This window comes from Pleurodeles waltl, chromosome 10 (genome assembly GCF_031143425.1).
Source record: "Pleurodeles waltl isolate 20211129_DDA chromosome 10, aPleWal1.hap1.20221129, whole genome shotgun sequence".
NCBI classification, from domain to species: Eukaryota; Metazoa; Chordata; class Amphibia; order Caudata; family Salamandridae; genus Pleurodeles; species Pleurodeles waltl.
In genome coordinates, this window is record NC_090449.1 from 724911770 (window position 1) to 724934438 (window position 22669).

At 47.8% G+C, this 22669-nt stretch overlaps 1 protein-coding gene across 6 annotated transcripts in view; it reads left to right on the plus strand.

Annotated features, from left to right (window-relative positions):
* Positions 1-22669, plus strand: part of ITGB1 (integrin subunit beta 1) — a 367090-nt gene that overhangs the window by 56444 nt on the left and 287977 nt on the right. For all 6 annotated transcript variants that reach the window (XM_069211246.1, XM_069211243.1, XM_069211245.1 and 3 more), the window contains exon 3: positions 4306-4391. In XM_069211246.1, the coding sequence (XP_069067347.1) occupies positions 4306-4391 (86 nt within the window). The remainder of the gene's footprint in view (positions 1-4305; positions 4392-22669) is intronic.

Sequence of the window (22669 nt, forward strand, 5' to 3'; positions counted from 1 at the left end):
TCTGAACCCCCAACGGTGGGCTACCTTGGACCAAGAACTAAGCCCTGTAAGTGTCTTACTTACCTGGTTAACCTAACAAATACTTACCTCCCCTAGGAACTGTGAAAATTGCACTAAGTGTCCACTTTTAAAACAGCTATTTGCGAATAACTTGAAAAGTATACATGCAATTTTGATGATTTGAAGTTCCTAAAGTACTTACCTGCAATACCTTTCGAATGAGATATTACATGTAGAATTTGAACCTGTGGTTCTTAAAATAAACTAAGAAAAGATATTTTTCTATATAAAAACCTATTGGCTGGATTTGTCTCTGAGTGTGTGTACCTCATTTATTGTCTATGTGTATGTACAACAAATGCTTAACACTACTCCTTGGATAAGCCTACTGCTCGACCACACTACCACAAAATAGAGCATTAGTATTATCTCTTTTTGCCACTATCTTACCTCTAAGGGGAACCCTTGGACTCTGTGCATGCTATTCCTTACTTTGAAATAGCACATACAGAGCCAACTTCCTACATTAGTCGTTCACTCCAATCCACTAAATTCTCTACATATGGCACATTACTGTGCCAGCTATTCTCTCCTTTTGCACCTATCTCACTAGGGGTGACATCTGTACTGTGCGAAGTTGACTGAATGCTCATTTGCTGTACTGATCTATCCTGTAGTGTAAGTCCTCTCATGGCTTCACAAGATACCATCCCTGAGTCTGGTTGACCATGCGTTCCCTGACATTGCCACCTTTCAAGCTCTGTTGCTAGAGCTTTCCTAACTCCGGAAAACATCTCCTGTTCTCCTTCTTTAATACCAAAATGATCAGATAATAACCTTGCACTTTTGTATGATACAGTTCAATAAGGGGTCTTTCTTGAATATCAATATTATGGAAAGAGTGCTCACCCATACTATTCACACATCTTAAGTATAGGCTCTATATTATATGTTAGTTTCCCAAAATCTCTAATGTCATCATTTTGCAATAACCACTCGTTACACTTTCTGGTAAAACATTTATGGTCCACTTATCCTTCTGCCAAGGTGGGAAACTACCTTTAATCTTATCCTTTTCTTGGGGCGCTGGCCATTGTGCTATACGAGCAGTTCATCCATATAGTCAGCCCATCTAACATTATCTGCATTTAATCACTGTGAGGTAAACAGTTATTCCCGAACTATCCTTCCTATTGTCTCTCTGTTCTGCAACAAATGCAAAGTTGCTGATGACTCATATGACTGGTCATTACTATCCCCTGAACTTTGTTCTTCACTTCCGTCCTCCTTTGGAGAGGCAGGGTCTAAATGTAGGGTGAACTGTGCTCCTAACTCCCAAAACTGGGATTCATTTGTCTTTGCTTGCTGTCTAGGTGTGGTGCTCACATATTTTGGCTTTGGCCTGCATGAAGCAACGTTGGGGGCAGATTCTGGGGACTGTAAAGAGGTCTCAATTTCAGAGTTCCCAAATCCCACTGCGGCGTCTAGTAGCTGCACTAGTGGGTAAATGCTGGTTACCTTGAGAAAGGTACTCATAGAATTGAAAAATATGGTGGTGGGGAAACAAATGAAGTATTAGGGGCATTGTCTTCTAAGGGGTCTTTGGATTTCTAGATTTCTCACAAAATACTTGCCACAGGGCGAAAATAGTTGTTTTTTTTTTTTTTTTTTGTAATCAGGCTCCCTCATACTTACTCCTGAGGTATGTAACAATATGCTCAGTTATTTTGTCATCGAATACCCTTTCCTTTGGCCAGGGATATGTTTTTGGATGGCTTTAAACCATTCTAGACAATATTGTTAGAATTTTCTCTGATTACGGGGAAGACCTTCTGCATGTGGGCTTAGGAAGTCTCCATAAGTACACGTTGTCCCACTATGTCCAAATGTAGCCTTCAAATAGTGCACCTCTCTTAAAACTTACCCAAATGTTTTTAAAAGCAGGGAAATTTAGCAGTTTTTGTCTGTCATTTTATACAATACATATTAAAAGAACATTGCGCAACATTACACAACATCACACAGTGGCCACTTCATTCATACACACACGCATTCATCATCAGTATAAACCACATCAATTATTTCCCAAGTATGAATCACCATTTCTAAGTCTAAACAGTAAATAAAATGGGCAGCCCTTGTCACTATTCTGTGCATCGAGAGGATAACCTTTACAAACTAGGCATCCTTCAGACCATAGAGTGACTTCTGGATATCCAGGGAAGTAATTTGAGTGTTTAAATTGTACTTGGAGGCAAATTTTAACAATATCAGCCGTCCTGCTGTCCCTCTGTCAAATTATTAGGCATGCGTTGGCACCCTCAATTTCTAATTACCCAATTTGACTACTTTTAACTCATTGCTAGGAATAACATGTTAACCAGTTATTCGTCGTCCAATTAACCAACAATTTTTTACTCTTAAACCGTAAATGCAACTGGTCACCCCTGGTAATTTTTCTTCACTCTCACAGAAGATAACCTTTTCAAACCATGCGTCTCTCAAACCACAGAATGACTTCCAGACATAAGGTCCAGGAGAGCAATTTGAGTGTTTTTAGGTCTTATCTGGACTAAAGTTTAGCGTGATCAGCTTTTCAGCGGTTCCTCTGTCAATAAAAACACTAATTTGTCTCCCCCTGTGTTTCACATTACCCACATTGACCACTTCTAGCTTGTCGCTAGGAACAGGTGAACCAGTTATGTAGCGCCTGTCTTGATATTGTGCAACACATGTACCCGATCTTGCATGCAATACCCTTATATTTCTAATAATTGTAAATGTCTACATCTGTGCTTACCATTGCCAAGGAAAATAAGTTATTTATTAGACGGAAAAAGCATACAACTTTAGTCTGCATTTTGCTCTCCATTTTAAAAGATGGCAGTCCTTTCCCAGCCCCCTACACAGGCAGAATTTGAGAAACCACAGCATCTGCTTACCCAATCAAAGATGCGCAAAATCTATGCAGCATGGGGTAGGTGGTCCTCCTCTGTCATCAGTCAGGTTAAAAAAAGCAAAAATAAGACTCCTATGCTACCATCGCCAACTGTTGCAGAGTAAATAAAAAACGTAAACACTAAGGAAAAAGACAAACTCTTCTTTGGCAATGAAGACAGTTATTTACTGTTGAGACAAGGAGAGCGACCCTCCTCACACAGACAGGCAGCCAGTCTCAAATTGCTGTAGCACAGACGGACTCTCATATATAAAATCACATAATACTTTATTACAAAACAGTATATAATGATTAGCCAGTCATAGATTGAAACAGAAAGAAACAAAATGTGGACAGATGTAACCCTGTAATGTCTTAGCTCTAAACTTATCAACTACACATTCTTTACTTATGGCTTTGACAATGTTATGCATTCTAGAGTGAAGAATGGGTTGTTTCTCTGTTTCCATAGCAAATACAATTTTAGTACCATGTGTGCCTTATCATTGAAACCCTAAGATCTCAGTGTAGTCTAAGCTGATTATATTGCCTAAATTCATTGTCTAATCAGGCTTGCAATTTGTTTGGAAACATGAAATGCGTGCCAGTGAACCTATGTGCTTTTGGGTCATCAATTCCTTTGTTAAACATGAGTTAGCATTTAAATACCATCTTGCCCTTGAGTGAACTCTTCACCTTATTTTGGTTAGCATTATATTTGGGCCTGCAGTTTTATTTTATTTCATATTTTGTAGCGCTTTGTGCCAATGTCTATTGTCCTATATTTTCACATACATATTCTTCGTTTTCTACAACAACCTGCAGAACTGTAGAGGCTATCTTGCGCTGCCTGAATGATGAATTGAAGCAGAGACACTTGAAGTGCAGTACAGATTACGTGAAAGGAGGACCCACTTGACCGATCGAACAAATGCAGTCTGCAAAACTGCAACTTGTGTATTGACAATGTCTGAATTGGTCACTATCTGGGAAGGACAGGCAGTTCTACTAGTTGCCAGCCTAGTGTAGACTGGCGGAATAATCCCCACCTGATCACAGTGGCAAATCTCCCTCGACATGGCGATAGAGAAAGCAGGGGGAAGCATGTGCATATCAAAAGCTTGCCCAGTACTTATATCTATACAGGCATGTAATTGAGTTTGTTAATGGTAACATATCCGAGACAAAGTTGATTCAGCACTCCTGATGGTAAATAATTTCATTTCCTCTTGTGCACTCCTACTTATGTTGATATATACTTTTCCATTCCATCATTAATTGGACTATATACGGTTGATATTTTAAGTCTCATTTTAATTTGTCAGTGCTTAGAAGTTGAAAACATAATTTTACCTTCCCAAAAATAGGTGGCAGCGAGTGTCTAAAAGCGAATGCAAAGTCGTGTGGAGAATGTATACAAGCAGGGCCAAACTGTGGGTGGTGCACAAATTTGGTGAGTTGTTTATTATTCATTTTTTTTTATAACGGATGCATTTATTTGCTGTCATGTGTTGGAAATTGTACATTACAAAGCAGCCCTATGTTTCTTTGATCAAATGATCTAAGTAAGTGTATGCATGTATATTGTAGACTTCAAGATGCACTATGTAGTTGGACCAAAGTTGCAGTGAAAAAGAAGGGTTTCAATGCCTAACAAATGTGATCCCCATTTTGCAAATCTAATTTTTCTAAAATAACATCTTCAGCCACCTTTGAATTTTTGAAAGTGTTTTTGGAAGCGGGGTGAGATGAAGATAAATGTAAGGAAATGCCTCCTTGGCATGGTTACCCCCTGACTTGTTGCCTTTGCTGATGCTATGTTTTCAATTGAAAGTGTGCTGAGGCCTGCTAACCAGGCCCCAGCACCAGTGTTCTTTCCCTAACCTGTACTTTTGATTCCACAATTGGCACACCCTGGCATCCAGATAAGTCCCTTGTAAGTGGTACCCCTGGTACCAAGGGCCCTGATGCCAGGGAAGGTCTCTAAGGGCTGCAGCATGTATTAGCCACCCTAGAGACCCCTCACTCAGCACAGACACACTGCTTACCAGCTTGTGTGTGCTAGTGAGAACAAACTGAGTAAGTCGACATGGCACTCCCCTCAGGGTGCCATGCCAGCCTCTCACTGCCTATGCAGTATAGGTAAGACACCCCTCTAGCAGGCCTTACAGCCCTAAGGCAGGGTGCACTATACCATAGGTGAGGGCACCAGTGCATGAGCACTGAGCCCCTACAGTGTCTAAGCAAAACCTTAGACATTGTAAGTGCAGGGTAGCCATAAGAGTATATGGTCTGGGAGTCTGTCAAACACGAACTCCACAGCACCATAATGGCTACACTGAAAACTGGGAAGTTTGGTATCAAACTTCTCAGCACAATAAATGCACACTGATGCCAGTGTACATTTTATTGTAAAATACACCACAGAGGGCACCTTAGAGGTGCCCCCTGAAACTTAACCGACTATCTGTGTAGGCTGACTGGTTCCAGCAGCCTGCCACACTAGAGACATGTTGCTGGCCCCATGGGGAGAGTGCCTTTGTCACTCTGAGGCCAGTAACAAAGCCTGCACTGGGTGGAGATGCTAACACCTCCCCCAGGCAGGAGCTGTAACACCTGGCGGTGAGCCTCAAAGGCTCACCCCTTTGTCACAGCACCGCAGGACACTCCAGCTAGTGGAGTTGCCCGCCCCCTCCGGCCCCCACTTTTGGCGGCAAGGCCGGAGAAAATAATGAGAATAACAAGGAGGAGTCACTGGCCAGTCAGGACAGCCTCTAAGGTGTCCTGAGCTGAGGTGACTCTAACTTTTAGAAATCCTCCATCTTGCAGATGGAGGATTCCCCCAATAGGATTAGGGATGTGACCCCCTCCCCTTGGGAGGAGGCACAAAGAGGGTGTACCCACCCTCAGGGCTAGTAGCCATTGGCTACTAACCCCCCAGACCTAAACACGCCCTTAAATTTTGTATTTAAGGGCTTCCCTGAACCTAAAGATTTAGATTCCTGCAACTACAAGAAGAAGGACTGCCGAGCTGACAAACCCCTGCAGAGGAAGAACAGAAGACAACCAACTGCCTTGGCCCCAGACTTACCGGCCTGTCTCCTGCCTTCCAAAGAAACCTGCTCCAGCGACGCTTTCCAAGGGACCAGCGACCTCTGAATCCTCCGAGGACTGCCCTGCTTCGAAAAAGACAAGAAACTCCAGAGGACAGCGGCACTGCTCCAAAAGAACTGCAACTTTGTTACAAGGAGCAGATTTAAAGACCCCTGCAACTCCCCGCAAGAAGCGTGAGACTTGCAACACTGCACCCGGCGACCCCGACTCGACTGGTGGAGAACAACCAACTCAGGGAGGACCCTCCGGCGACTCTACGACTGTGAGTAACCAAAGTTGTCCCCCCTGAGCCCCCACAGCGACGCCTGCAGAGGGAATCCCCTGGCTCCCCCTGACCGCGACTGTCTGAACTCCATTTCCCGACGGCTGGAAAAGACCCTGCACCCGCAGCCCCCAGCCCCTAAGGAAACGGAACTTCTGTGCAGGAGTGACCCCCAGGAGGCCCTCTCCCTTGCCCAGGTGGTGGCTACCCTGAGGAGCCCCCCCCCTTGCCTGCATGCATCGCTGAAGAGACCCCTTGGTCTCCCATTGAAACCTGAAGGAAACCCGACGCGTGTTTGCACACTGCACCCGGCCGCCCCCGCGCTGCTGAGGGTGTACTTTCTGTGCTACTTTGTGTCCCCCCCGGTGCCCTACAAAACCCCCCTGGTCTGCCCTCCGAAGACGCGGGTACTTACCTGCTGGCAGACTGGAACCGGGGCACCCCCTTCTCTCCATTATAGCCTATGTGTTTTGGGCACCTCTTTGACCTTTGCACCTGGCCGGCCCTGAGCTGCTGGTGTGATAACTTTGGGGTTGCTCTGAACCCCCAACGGTGGGCTACCTTGGACCAAAAACTGAAACCTGTAAGTGCCTTACTTACCTGTTGAAACTAACAATAACTTACCTCCTCCAGGAACTGTGAAAATTGCACTAAGTGTCCACTTTTAAAACAGCTTATTGTGTTTTATGTAAAAAGTATACATGCTAAAGTAATGATTCAAAGTTCCTAGAGTACTTACCTGCAATACCTTTGAAAAGAGCTATTACATGTAAAATTTGAACCTGTGGTTCTTAAAATAAACTAAGAAAAGATATTTTTCTATAACAAAACCTATTGGCTGGATTTGTCTCTGAGTGTGTGTACCTCATTTATTGTCTATGTGTATGTACAACAAATGCTTAACACTACTCCTTGGATAAGCCTACTGCTCGACCACACTACCACAAAATAGAGCATTAGTATTATCTCTTTTTACCACTATTTTACCTCTAAGGGGAACCCTGGGACTCTGTGCATGCTATTCCTTACTTTGAAATAGCACATACAGAGCCAACTTCCTACATTGGTGGATCAGCGGTGGGGTACAAGACTTTGCATTTGCTGGACTACTCAGCCAATACCTGATCACACGACAAATTCCAAAATTGTCATTAGAAATTGATTTTTGCAATTTGAAAAGTTTTCTAAATTCTTTAAAGTCCTGCTAGGGCCTTGTGTTAGTCCCTGTTAGCATTTCTTTTAGAGTTTAAAAGTTTGTAAAAGTTTGAATTAGATTCTAGAACTAGTTTTAGATTCTTAAAAGCATTCCAACTTTTAGAAGAATAATGTCTAGTACAGAGATGAATGTGGTGGAACTCGACACCACACCTTACCTCCATCTCCATATGAAAGAGCTAAGGTCACTCTGTAACATAAGAAAAATAACAATGGGCTCCAGACCTACCAAAGTACAGCTCCAGGAGCTGTTGGCAGAGTATGTGTAGGAAGTTGGCTCTGTATGTGCTATTTCAAAGTAAGGAATAGCATGCACAGAGTCCAAGGGTTCCCCTTAGAGGTAAAATAGTGGTAAAAATAGATAATACTAATGCTCTATTTTGTGGTAGTGTGGTCGAGCAGTAGGCTTATCCAAGGAGTAGTGTTAAGCATTTGTTGTACATACACATAGACAATAAATGAGGTACACACACTCAGAGACAAATCCAGCCAATAGGTTTTGTTATAGAAAAATATCTTTTCTTAGTTTATTTTAAGAACCACAGGTTTAAATTTAACATGTAATATCTTGTTTGAAAGGTATTGCAGGTAAGTACATTAGGAACTTTGAATCATTTCAATTGCATGTATACTTTTCAAGTTATTCACAAATAGCTATTTCAAAAGTGGACACTTAGTGCAATTTTCACAGTTCCTGGGGGAGGTAAGTTTTTGTTAGTTTTACCAGGTAAGTAAGACACTTACAGGGTTCAGTTCTTGGTCCAAGGTAGCCCACCGTTGGGGGTTCAGAGCAACCCCAAAGTTACCACACCAGCAGCTCAGGGCCGGTCAGGTGCAGAGTTCAAAGTGGTGCCCAAAACGCATAGGCTTCAATGGAGAGAAGGGGGTGCCCCGGTTCCGGTCTGCTTGCAGGTAAGTACCCGCGTCTTCGGAGGGCAGACCAGGGGGGGTTTTGTAGGGCACCGGGGGGGACACAAGCCCACACAGAAATTTCACCCTCAGCGGCGCGGGGGCAGCCGGGTGCAGTGTTAGAACAAGCGTCAGGTTCGCAATGTAAGTCAATGAGAGATCAAGGGATCTCTTCAGCGCTGCGGGCAGGCAAGGGGGGGCTTCCTCGGGGAAACCTCCACTTGGGCAAGGGAGAGGGACTCCTGGGGGTCACTTCTCCAGTGAAAGTCCGGTCCTTCAGGTCCTGGGGGCTGCGGGTGCAGGGTCTTTTCCAGGCGTCGGGACTTAGGTTTCAGAGAGTCGCGGTCAGGGGAAGCCTCGGGATTCCCTCTGCAGGCGGCGCTGTGGGGGCTCAGGGGGGACAGGTTTTGGTACTCACAGTCGTAGAGTAGTCCGGGGGTCCTCCCTGAGGTGTTGGTTCTCCACCAGCCGAGTCGGGGTCGCCGGGTGCAGTGTTGCAAGTCTCACGCTTCTTGCGGGGAGTTGCAGGGTTCTTTAAAGCTGCTTCTTGAAACAAAGTTGCAGTCCTTTTGGAGCAGGTCCGCTGTCCTCGGGAGTTTCTTGTCGTCGTCGAAGCAGGGCAGTCCTCGGAGGATTCAGAGGTCGCTGGTCCCTTTGGAAGGCGTCGCTGGAGCAGAGTTCTTTGGAAGGCAGGAGACAGGCCGGTGAGTTTCTGGAGCCAAGGCAGTTGTTGTCTTCTGGTCTTCCTCTGCAGGGGTTTTCATCTAGGCAGTCCTTCTTCTTGTTGTTGCAGGAATCTGAATTCTTAGGTTCAGGGAAGCCCTTAAATACTAAATTTAAGGGCGTGTTTAGGTCTGGGGGGTTAGTAGACAATGGCTACTAGCCCTGAGGGTGGGTACACCCTCTTTGTGCCTCCTCCCAAGGGGAGGGGGTCACATTCCTATCCCTATTGGGGGAATCTTCCTTCTTCAAGATGGAGGATTTCTAAAAGTCAGAGGCACCTCAGCTCAGGACACCTTAGGGGCTGTCCTGACTGGCCAGTGACTCCTCCTTGTTTTTCTCATTATCTCTCCTGGACTTGCCGCCAAAAGTGGGGGCTGGGTCCAGGAGGCGGGCATCTCCACTAGCTGGAGTGCCCTGGGGCATTGTAACACGAAGCTTGAGCCTTTGAAGCTCACTGCTAGGTGTTACAGTTCCTGCAGGGGGGAGGTGTGAAGCACCTCCACCCAGAGCAGGCTTTGTTTCTGTCCTCCGAGAGCACAAAGGCTCTCACCGCATGAGGTCAGACACTCGTCTCTCAGCAGCAGGCTGGCACAGACCAGTCAGTCCTGCACTGAACAATTGGGTAAAATACAGGGGGTATCTCTAAGATGCCCTCTGTGTGCATTTTTTAATAAATCCAACACTGGCATCAGTGTGGGTTTATTATTCTGAGAAGTTTGATACTAAACTTCCCAGTATTCAGTGTAGCCATTATGGAGCTGTGGAGTTCGTTTTTGACAGACTCCCAGCCCATATACTCTTATGGCTACCCTGCACTTACAATGTCTAAGGTTTTGCTTAGACACTGTAGGGGCATAGTGCTCATGCACATATGCCCTCACCTGTGGTATAGTGCACCCTGCCTTAGGGCTGTAAGGCCTACTAGAGGGGTGACTTACCTATGCCACAGGCAGTGGGAGGTTGGCATGGCACCCTGAGGGGAGTGCCATGTCGACTTAGTCATTTTCTCCCCATCAGCACACACAAGCTGGCAAGCAGTGTGTCTGTGCTGAGTGAGGGGTCCCTAGGGTGGCATAAGACATGCTGCAGCCCTTAGAGACCTTCCCTGGCATCAGGGCCCTTGGTACCAGGGGTACCAGTTACAAGGGACTTACCTAGGTGCCAGGGTTGTGCCAATTGTGGAAACAATGGTACATTTTAGGTGAAATAACACTGGTGCTGGGGCCTGGTTAGCAGGGTCCCAGCACACTTCTCAGTCAAGTCAGCATCAGTATCAGGCAAAAAGTGGGGGGTAACTGCAACAGGGAGCCATTTCTTTACACAAGCCCCCCCCAGCCCACAGGCCAGGAGACTCAGCCAAAGCTGGGAGAGTCTTCCTAGTCTGTCAGGCGAGGAAGAGTAGAGGAAATAGGCTGGTTTGTTGCAGGGCCTACTCTGCCTTACATCCTCCTGTTCAGGTCATTCCCTCTGGGGAACTGACCCACTTCCACAGTGATAGGACCTAGTCTGAACTGCCTCTTGTCTGTGCTTTTTATGTCTTCACCCATTCTCTCTATTTTGGGGTTAGAGGTATCCACCTCTGCTAATCTTATCTTATCTTAGCCAGGGTCACCCCTAGCTTACCCAAAGAGGTTACCCAGAGCTGGAGTAACCCCACCATGACCAACAGGGTTAGGGGGCCTAACTTGTTATTTGGCATGGGGTCAGACCACCATGCCAAGGATAGTGCAGCCATAAAGGCTAACACCCAGCAGAGGCCACTGACAGCTGTCAGTGCCCAGAACCACACCTTTAGCTCTTCACCTACAAGGGAAGGGGCTTAGTTACAGGCTTCTTTGGGTTCAGGGTGCCTGTCTGCTGTATTAGAGTGGGGGGTTACCACATCTTGTAGTAAGCACCCTTCTTCCACTCTTTCTTCTGTTAGCTGAGGAGCCACCCACTCAGGCTTAACAGTTGCCTGACTAGCCAGGACTTCTTGTGGGTCAGGTTGGACTTTATCAGAGACACTTTTGGAGTTCTCCTCTACTGGAGCAGAATCTCCTTGGCTTGCTGGAACCTTGGCTAAAGGTTGTCCACCTTTCCTACTCTGTTTCCTTTTCTTTTTCTTCTGGGGCCTACTTGCATTTACTGCAGAGGCAGGCACTCCAGAATCCTTGGGAGAGGACTGGCACTGGACCAGTTCCTCTCTTGGGCTCTGACTAACCTCTGGGTAGTCATTTCCCAGGAGACAATCAAGGGGGAGGTCTGTTCTGACTACCACCCTTCTCCAGCTAAAAGTCCCACCCACTTCTATGGGCACAAAAGCCACAGGCCTATCGGTGACCCTGTCTGGGCTAACTCTTACTCTGGCCATCTCACCTGGGATGTACTGGTTTGAGAACACCAGCCTGTCATGCACAATAGTGTGACTGGCACAAGTGTCTCTCAGGGCAGTGGCTGGGATTCCGTTCACCAGTAGGTGGTGGAAGTGTCTACTTCCCTCTGGAATCTCCAACTCACCTGTTGGGCCCTTTTTCCAGTTGAAGGCTATGAAGACCTCCTCATCTGAGGAGTCATCCCCAATGGCTACACTGGTCACCCCTGGGATTTTGCTAGGGGGTTTGTTTTTGGGACAAGAAGTGTCCTTGGTGTGGTGCCCTGTCTGTTTACAGTTATGGCACCATGCCTTAGTGGCATCCCAGCTCTTACCCTGGTACCCACCTTTGTTTTGGGTTGTGTCTCTGGGCCCACCCACCTGGTCTGGTTTTTGGGGGCCTACAGGGGACTCTTTTTCTTTGTTTCTAGTGTCACCCACTTTCTCCTGGGGAGGCTTTGTAACCCCTTTCTTTTGGTCACCCCCAGTGGAAGTTTTGGTTACCCTAGTCTTGACCCAGTGGTCTGCCTTCTTTCCCAATTCTTGGGGAGAAATTGGACCTAGGTCTACCAGATACTGATGCAACTTTTCATTGAAGCAGTTACTTAAAATGTGTTCTTTCATAAACAAATTATAAAGCCCAACATAGTCATACACTTCATTTCCAGTTACCCAACCATCCAGTGTTTTCACTGAGTAGTCAACATAATCAACCCAGGTCTGGCTCGAGGATTTTTGAGCCCCCCTGAATCTAATTCTATACTCCTCAGTGGAGAATCCAAAGCCCTCAATCAGGGTACCCTTCATGAGGTCATAAGATTCTGCATCTTTTTTAGAGAGTGTGAGGAGTCTATCCCTACACTTTCCTGTGAACATTTCCCAAAGGAGAGCACCCCAGTGAGATTTGTTCACTTTTCTGGTTTCACAAGCCCTCTCAAAAGCTGTGAACCATTTGGTGATGTCATCACCATCTTCATATTTAGTTACAATCCCTTTGGGGATTTTCAACATGTCAGGAGAATCTCTGACCCTATTTATGTTGCTGCCACCATTGATGGGTCCTAGGCCCATCTCTTGTCTTTCCCTTTCTATGGCTAGGATCTGTTTTTCCAAAGCCAATATTTTCCGCATCCTGGCTAACTGGATGTCCTCTTCACTGGAGTTATCCTCAGTGATTTCAGAGAGGCTGGACCCTCCTGTGAGGGAGCCAGCATCTCTGACTATTATTTTTGGAGTCAGGGCTTGAGAAGCCCTGTTCTCCCTAGATAGGACTGGTGGGGGGGGAATCACCCTCCAAGTCACTATCATCATCCTCTGTGTTGCCATCCTCAGAGGGGTTGGCTCTTTCAAACTCTGCCAACAGCTCCTGGAGCTGTAGTTTGGAAGGTCTGGAGCCCATTGCTATTTTCTTTAGTTTACAGAGTGACCTTAGCTCTCTCATCTGGAGATGGAGGTAAGGTGTGGTGTCGAGTTCCACCACATTCATCTCTGTACTAGACATTATTCTTCTAAAAGTTGGAATGCTTTTAAGAATCTAAAACTAGTTCTAGAATCTAATTCAAACTTTTACAAACTTTTAAACTCTAAAAGAAATGCTAACAGGGACTAACACAAGGCCCTAGCAGGACTTTTAAGAATTTAGAAAACTTTTCAAATTGCAAAAATCAATTTCTAATGACAATTTTGGAATTTGTCGTGTGATCAGGTATTGGCTGAGTAGTCCAGCAAATGCAAAGTCTTGTACCCCACCGCTGATCCACCAATGTAGGAAGTTGGCTCTGTATGTGCTATTTCAAAGTAAGGAATAGCATGCACAGAGTCCAAGGGTTCCCCTTAGAGGTAAAATAGTGGTAAAAAGAGATAATACTAATGCTCTATTTTGTGGTAGTGTGGTCGAGCAGTAGGCTTATCCAAGGAGTAGTGTTAAGCATTTGTTGTACATACACATAGACAATAAATGAGGTACACACACTCAGAGACAAATCCAGCCAATAGGTTTTGTTATAGAAAAATATATTTTCTTAGTTTATTTTAAGAACCACAGGTTCAAATTTAACATGTAATATCTTGTTTGAAAGGTATTGCAGGTAAGTACATTAGGAACTTTGAATCATTTCAATTGCATGTATACTTTTCAAGTTATTCACAAATAGCTATTTCAAAAGTGGGCAATTTTCACAGTTCCTGGGGGAGGTAAGTTTTTGTTAGTTTTACCAGGTAAGTAAGACACTTACAGGGTTCAGTTCTTGGTCCAAGGTAGCCCACCGTTGGGTGTTCAGAGCAACCCCAAAGTTACCACACCAGCAGCTCAGGGCCGGTCAGGTGCAGAGTTCAAAGTGGTGCCCAAAACGCATAGGCTTCAATGGAGAGAAGGGGGTGCCCCGGTTCCGGTCTGCTTGCAGGTAAGTACCCGCGTCTTCGGAGGGCAGACCAGGGGGGTTTTGTAGGGCACCGGGGGGGACACAAGCCCACACAGAAATTTCACCCTCAGCGGCGCGGGGGCAGCCGGGTGCAGTGTTAGAACAAGCGTCGGGTTCGCAATGTAAGTCAATGAGAGATCAAGGGATCTCTTCAGTGCTGCAGGCAGGCAAGGGGGGGCTTCCTCGGGGAAACCTCCACTTGGGCAAGGGAGAGGGACTCCTGGCGGTCACTTCTGCAGTGAAAGTCCGGTCCTTCAGGTCCTGGGGGCTGCGGGTGCAGGGTCTTTTCCAGGCGTCGGGACTTAGGTTTCAGAGAGTCGCGGTCAGGGGAAGCCTCGGGATTCCCTCTGCAGGCGGCGCTGTGGGGGCTCAGGGGGGACAGGTTTTGGTACTCACAGTCGTAGAGTAGTCCGGGGGTCCTCCCTGAGGTGTTGGTTCTCCACCAGCCGAGTCGGGGTCGCCGGGTGCAGTGTTGCAAGTCTCACGCTTCTTGCGGGGAGTTGCAGGGTTCTTTAAAGCTGCTTCTTGAAACAAAGTTGCAGTCTTTTTGGAGCAGGTTCGCTGTCCTCGGGAGTTTCTTGTCGTCGTCGAAGCAGGGCAGTCCTCAGAGGATTCAGAGGTCGCTGGTCCCTTTGGAAGGCGTCGCTGGAGCAGAGTTCTTTGGAAGGCAGGAGACAGGCCGGTGAGTTTCTGGAGCCAAGGCAGTTGTTGTCTTCTGGTCTTCCTCTGCAGGGGTTTTCAGCTAGGCAGTCCTTCTTCTTGTTGTTGCAGGAATCTGAATTCTTAGGTTCAGGGAAGCCCTTAAATACTAAATTTAAGGGCGTGTTTAGGTCTGGGGGGTTAGTAGCCAATGGCTACTAGCCCTGAGGGTGGGTACACCCTCTTTGTGCCTCCTCCCAAGGGGAGGGGGTCACATTCCTATCCCTATTGGGGGAATCCTCCTTCTTCAAGATGGAGGATTTCTAAAAGTCAGAGGCACCTCAGCTCAGGACACCTTAGGGGCTGTCCTGACTGGCCAGTGACTCCTCCTTGTTTTTCTCATTATCTCTCCTGGACTTGCCGCCAAAAGTGGGGGCTGGGTCCAGGAGGCGGGCATCTCCACTAGCTGGAGTGCCCTGGGGCATTGTAACACGAAGCTTGAGCCTTTGAAGCTCACTGCTAGGTGTTACAGTTCCTGCAGGGGGGAGGTGTGAAGCACCTCCACCCAGAGCAGGCTTTGTTTCTGTCCTCCGAGAGCACAAAGGCTCTCACCGCATGAGGTCAGACACTCGTCTCTCAGCAGCAGGCTGGCACAGACCAGTCAGTCCTGCACTGAACAATTGGGTAAAATACAGGGGGTATCTCTAAGATGCCCTCTGTGTGCATTTTTTAATAAATCCAACACTGGCATCAGTGTGGGTTTATTATTCTGAGAAGATTGATACCAAACTTCCCAGTATTCAGTGTAGCCATTATGGAGCTGTGGAGTTCGTTTTTGACAGACTCCCAGCCCATATACTCTTATGGCTACCCTGCACTTACAATGTCTAAGGTTTTGCTTAGACACTGTAGGGGCATAGTGCTCATGCACATATGCCCTCACCTGTGGTATAGTGCACCCTGCCTTAGGGCTGTAAGGCCTACTAGAGGGGTGACTTACCTATGCCACAGGCAGTGGGAGGTTGGCATGGCACCCTGAGGGGAGTGCCATGTCGACTTAGTCATTTTCTCCCCATCAGCACACACAAGCTGGCAAGCAGTGTGTCTGTGCTGAGTGAGGGGTCCCTAGGGTGGCATAAGACATGCTGCAGCCCTTAGAGACCTTCCCTGGCATCAGGGCCCTTGGTACCAGGGGTACCAGTTACAAGGGACTTACCTAGGTGCCAGGGTTGTGCCAATTGTGGAAACAATGGTACATTTTAGGTGAAAGAACACTGGTGCTGGGGCCTGGTTAGCAGGGTCCCAGCACACTTCTCAGTCAAGTCAGCATCAGTATCAGGCAAAAAGTGGGGGGTAACTGCAACAGGGAGCCATTTCTTTACAGTATGATAGAGCCAACCCCTCTGTGGATAACACAGAGGAGGATGATAGTGAACTGGAGGAAGAATCCCCTCCACCAGTCCTATCTAGGGAGAACAGGGCTTCTCAAGCCCTGACTCCAAAAATAATAGTCAGAGATGCTGGCTCCCTCACAGGAGGGTCCAGCCTCTCTGAAATCACTGAGGATAACTCCAGTGAAGAGGACATCCAGTTAGCCAGGATGGCCAGAAGATTGGCTTTGGAAAAACAGATCCTAGCCATAGAAAGGGAAAGACAAGAGATGGGCCTAGGACCCATCAATGGTGGCAGCAACATAAATAGGGTCAGAGATTCTCCTGACATGTTGAAAATCCCCAAAGGGATTGTAACAAAATTTTAAGATGGTGATGACATCACCAAATGGTTCACAGCTTTTGAGAGGGCTTGTGAAACCAGAAAAGTGAACAAATCTCACTGGGGTGCTCTCCTTTGGGAAATGTTCACAGGAAAGTGTAGGGATAGACTCCTCACACTCTCTGGAAAAGATGCAGAATCTTATGACCTCATGAAGGGTACCCTGATTGAGGGCTTTGGATTCTCCACTGAGGAGTATAGGATTAGATTCAGGGGGGCTCAAAAATCCTCGAGCCAGACCTGGGTTGACTTTGTAGACTACTCAGTAAAAACACTAGATGGTTGGATTCAAGGCAATGGTGTAAATGATTATGATGGGCTGTACAATTTATTTGTGAAAGAACACCTATTAAGTAATTGTTTCAATGATAAACTGCATCAGCATCTGGTGGACCTAGGACCAATTTCTCCCCAAGAATTGGGAAAGAAGGCGGACCATTGGGTCAAGACTAGGGTGTCCAAAACTTCCACAGGGGGTGACCAAAAGAAAGGGGTCACAAAACCTCCCCAGGGGAAAGGTGGTGAGACAGCCAAAAACAAAGATAGTAAAGAGTCTTCTACAGGCCCCCAAAAACCTGCACAGGAGGGTGGGCCCAGAGCCTCTTCACAAAACAATTCTGGGTACAAGGGTAAAAACTTTGATCCCAAAAAGGCCTGGTGTCGTAACTGTAGTCAGTCTGGACACCAAACTGGAGACAAGGCCTGTCCCAAGAAAGATACCACTTCTAACTCCCATCCAGCTAAAACTGGAATGGCCAGTCTCCAAGTGGGATCAACAGTGTGCCCAGAGCAAATCAGGTGTCACACTGAAGCTACATTAGTCTCTGAGGGTGGGGTGGATTTAGCCACACTGGCTGCCTGGCCCCCTAACATGCAAAAATACAGGCAGCCGCTCTTAATTAATGGGACAAGTGTAGAGGGCCTGAGGGATACAGGTGCCAGTGTCACCATGGTGACAGAGAAACTGGTTTCCCCTGGCCAATACCTGGCTGGACAAACTTATCCAGTCACCAACGCTGACAATCAGACTAAAGTACATCCCATGGCTATGGTAACTTTAGAGTGGGGAGGGGTCAATGGCCTGAAACAGGTGGTGGTCTCCTCAAATATCCCAGTAGACTGTTTGCTTGGAAATGACCTGGAGTCCTCAGCATGGGCTGAGGTAGAACTGAAAACCCATGCAGCCATGCTGGGTCTCCCTGAACTGGTGTGTGTCAAGACAAGGGCACAGTGCAAGGCACAGGGTGAAAAAGTAGAGCTGGAGTCTGGAAAAATGGCCCAGCCTACCAAGAGAAAAGGAAAGTCAGCTGGGAAACCAGCTGCAACACAACACCAAAAAGAGAACCTCTCTTCTCAGGAAGAAGTTCTGCCCTCTGAGGGAACTGAGCCTATGGAGCTGGAACCTTATCAGGTTGAGCTCTTAGGCCCAGGGGGACCCTCAAGGGAAGAGTTGTGTAAGGGACAAGAAACCTGTCCCTCTCTTGAAGGCCTTAGGCAGCAAGCTGCTGAAGAGTCCAATGGCAAGAAAAATGGAACACATAGGGTCTATTGGGAAGATGGACTCCTGTACACTGAGGCAAGAGATCCCAAACCTGGTGCCACTAGGAGAGTGGTAGTGTCTCAGGGTTTCAGAGAGTTTATTCTGACCTTAGCCCATGATATTCCCCTTGCTGGGCATTTGGGACAAACCAAGACGTGGGAGAGGTTAGTCAACCACTTCTACTGGCCCAATATGTCCCAGAATGTTAAGGAGTTTTGCCTCTCCTGCCCCACCTGTCAAGCCAGTGGTAAGACAGGTGGGCATCCAAAGGCCCCCCTCATTCCACTTCCAGTGGTGGGGGTCCCTTGGAAAGAGTGGATGTGGACATAGTTGGTCCACTAGAACCTCCCACAGCCTCTGGAAATATGTATATCCTAGTAGTAGTGGATCATGCTACTAGGTATCCTGAAGCTATTCCCCTTAGGTCGACTACTGCCCCTGCAGTAGCCAAGGCACTCATTGGTATCTTTACCAGAGTGGGCTTCCCTAAGGAGGTGGTGTCTGACAGAGGTACCAACTTCATGTCAGCATACCTAAAACACATGTGGAATGAGTGTGGAGTGACTTATAAGTTCACTACACCATATCATCCACAAACTAATGGCCTTGTTGAGAGATTCAACAAGACATTAAAGGGCATGATCATGGGGCTCCCAGAAAAACTCAAAAGGAGATGGGATGTCCTCCTGCCATGTCTGCTTTTCGCTTACAGAGAGGTGCCTCAGAAGGGAGTAGGATTCTCACCCTTTGAACTTCTGTTTGGCCACCCTGTAAGGGGACCACTTGCTCTTGTTAAAGAAGGCTGGGAGAGACCTCTTCATGAGCCTAAACAAGACATAGTGGACTATGTACTTGGCCTTCGCTCAAGAATGGCAGAGTACATGGAAAAGGCAAGTAAAAACCTTGAGGCCAGCCAACAACTCCAGAAGTTGTGGTATGACCAAAAGGCTGCACTGGTTGAATTTCAACCAGGGCAGAAAGTCTGGGTTCTGGAACCTGTGGCTCCCAGGGCACTTCAGGACAAATGGAGTGGCCCTTACCCAGTACTAGAAAGGAAGAGTCAGGCCACCTACCTGGTAGACCTGGGCACAAGCAGGAGCCCCAAGAGGGTGATCCATGTAAACCGCCTTAAACTCTTCCATGACAGGGCTGATGTAAATCTGTTGATGGTAACAGATGAGGACCAGGAAGCTGAGAGTGAGCCTCTCCCTGATCTCCTCTCATCAGACCCTAAAGATGGCTCAGTGGATGGAGTGATCTACTCAGACACCCTCTCTGGCCAACAGCAAGCTGACTGTAGGAAGGTCCTGCAACAGTTTGCTGAACTCTTTTCCCTAACCCCTGGTCAGACACACCTGTGTACCCATGATGTGGACACAGGAGACAGCATGCCTGTCAAAAACAAAATATTTAGACAGTCTGATCAAGTTAAGGAAAGCATCAAGGTGGAAGTCCACAAGATGCTGGAATTGGGAGTAATAGAGCACTCTGACAGCCCCTGGGCTAGCCCAGTGGTCTTAGTCCCCAAACCTCACACCAAAGATGGAAAGAGAGAAATGAGGTTTTGTGTGCACTACAGAGGTCTCAACTCTGTCACCAAGACAGATGCCCATCCCATTCCTAGAGCTGATGAGCTCATAGACAAATTAGGGGTTGCCAAATTCTTAAGTACCTTTGACTTAACAGCAGGGTACTGGCAAATCAGAATGGCCCCTGGAGCAAAAGAAAAGACAGCATTCTCCACACCTGATGGGCATTATCAGTTCACTGTTATGCCCTTTGGTTTAAAGAATGCCCCTGCCACCTTCCAAAGGTTGGTGAATCAAGTCCTTGCTGGGCTGGAATCCTTTAGTGCAGCTTATCTTGATGATACTGCTGTCTTCAGCTCCACCTGGTAGGATCACCTGGTCCACCTGAAGGTTTTGAAGGCTCTGCAATCTGCAGGCCTCTCTATCAAGGCATCCAAATGCCAGATAGGGCAGGGAACTGTGGTTTACTTGGGACACCTTGTAGGTGGAGGCCAAGTTCAGCCACTCCAACCCAAGATCCAGACTATTCTGGACTGGGTAGCTCCAAAAACCCAGACTCAAGTCAGGGAATTCCTTGGCTTGACTGGGTAGTATAGGAGGTTTGTGAAGGGATATGGATCAATAGTGACAGCCCTCACAGAATTGACCTCCAAGAAAATGCCCAAGAAAGTAAACTGGACTGTAGAGTGCCAACAGGCCTTTGACACCCTGAAACAAGCTATGTGCACAGCACCAGTTCTAAAAGCTCCAGATTACTCCAAGCAATTCATTGTGCAAACAGATGCCTCTGAACATGGGATAGGGGCAGTTTTGTCCCAAACAAATGATGATGGCCTTGACCAGCCTGTTGCTTTCATTAGCAGGAGGTTACTCCCCAGGGAGCAGCGTTGGAGTGCCATTGAGAGGGAGGCCTTTGCTGTGGTTTGGTCCCTGAAGAAGCCGAGACCATACCTCTTTGGTACTCACTTCCTAGTTCAGACTGACCACAGACCTCTCAGATGGCTGATGCAAATGAAAGGTGAAAATCCAAAACTGTTGAGGTGGTCCATCTCCCTACAGGGAATGGACTTTATAGTGGAACACAGACCTGGGACTGCCCATGCCAATGCAGATGGCCTTTCCAGGTTCTTCCACTTAGAAAATGAAGACTCTCTTGGGACAGGTTAGTCTCATCCTCTTTCGTTTGGGGGGGGGTTGTGTAAGGAAATGCCTCCTTGGCATGGTTACCCCCTGACTTTTTGCCTTTGCTGATGCTATGTTTTGAATTGAAAGTGTGCTGAGGCCTGCTAACCAGGCCCCAGCACCAGTGTTCTTTCCCTAACCTGTACTTTTTGATTCCACAATTGGCACACCCTGGCCTCCAGATAAGTCCCTTGTAACTGGTACCAAGGGCCCTGATGCCAGGGAAGGTCTCTAAGGGCTGCAGCATGTATTATGCCACCCTAGAGACCCCTCACTCAGCACAGACACACTGCTTACCAGCTTGTGTGTGCTAGTGAGAACAAACTGAGTAAGTCGACATGGCACTCCCCACAGGGTGCCATGCCAGCCTCTCACTGCCTATGCAGTATAGGTAAGACACCCCTCTAGCAGGCCTTACAGCCCTAAGGCAGGGTGCACTATACCATAGGTGAGGGCACCAGTGCATGAGCACTGAGCCCCTACAGTGTCTAAGCAAAACCTTAGACATTGTAAGTGCAGGGTAGCCATAAGAGTATATGGTCTGGGAGTCTGTCAAACACGAACTCCACAGCACCATAATGGCTACACTGAAAACTGGGAAGTTTGGTATCAAACTTCTCAGCACAATAAATGCACACTGATGCCAGTGTACATTTTATTGTAAAATACACCACAGAGGGCACCTTAGAGGTGCCCCCTGAAACTTAACCGACTATCTGTGTAGGCTGACTGGTTCCAGCAGCCTGCCACACTAGAGACATGTTGCTGGCCCCATGGGGAGAGTGCCTTTGTCACTCTGAGGCCAGTAACAAAGCCTGCACTGGGTGGAGATGCTAACACCTCCCCCAGGCAGGAGCTGTAACACCTGGCAGTGAGCCTCAAAGGCTCACCCCTTTGTCACAGCACCGCAGGACACTCCAGCTAGTGGAGTTGCCCGCCCCCTCCGGCCCGGCCCCCTCTTTTGGCGGCAAGGCCGGAGAAAATAATGAGAATAACAAGGAGGAGTCATTGGCCAGTCAGGACAGCCCCTAAGGTGTCCTGAGCTGAGGTGACTCTAACTTTTAGAAATCCTCCATCTTGCAGATGGAGGATTCCCCCAATAGGATTAGGGATGTGACCCCCTCCCCTTGGGAGGAGGCACAAAGAGGGTGTACCCACCCTCGGGGCTAGTAGCCATTGGCTACTAACCCCCCAGACCTAAACACGCCCTTAAATTTTGTATTTAAGGGCTTCCCTGAACCTAAAGATTTAGATTCCTGCAACTACAAGAAGAAGGACTGCCGAGCTGACAAACCCCTGCAGAGGAAAAACAGAAGACACCAACTGCCTTGGCCCCAGACTTACCGGCCTGTCTCCTGCCTTCCAAAGAAACCTGCTCCAGCGACGCTTTCCAAGGGACCAGCGACCTCTGAATCCTCCGAGGACTGCCCTGCTTCGAAAAAGACAAGAAACTCCCGAGGACCTCGGCACTGCTCCAAAAGAACTGCAACTTTGTTACAAGGAGCAGATTTAAAGACCCCTGCAACTCCCCGCAAGAAGCGTGAGACTTGCAACACTGCACCCGGCGACCCCGACTCGACTGGTGGAGAACAACCAACTCAGGGAGGACCCTCCGGCGACTCTACGACTGTGAGTAACCAAAGTTGTCCCCCCTGAGCCCCCACAGCGACGCCTGCAGAGGGAATCCCCAGGCTCCCCCTGACCGCGACTGTCTGAACTCCATTTCCCGACGGCTGGAAAAGACCCTGCACCCGCAGCCCCCAGCCCCTAAAGAAACGGAACTTCTGTGCAGGAGTGACCCCCAGGAGGCCCTCTCCCTTGCCCAGGTGGTGGCTACCCCGAGGAGCCCCCCCCCTTGCCTGCCTGCATCGCTGAAGAGACCCCTTGGTCTCCCATTGAAACCTGAAGGAAACCCGACGCGTGTTTGCACTGCACCCGGCCGCCCCCGCGCTGCTGAGGGTGTACTTTCTGTGCTACTTTGTGTCCCCCCCGGTGCCCTACAAAACCCCCCTGGTCTGCCCTCCGAAGACGTGGGTACTTACCTGCTGGCAGACTGGAACCGGGGCACCCCC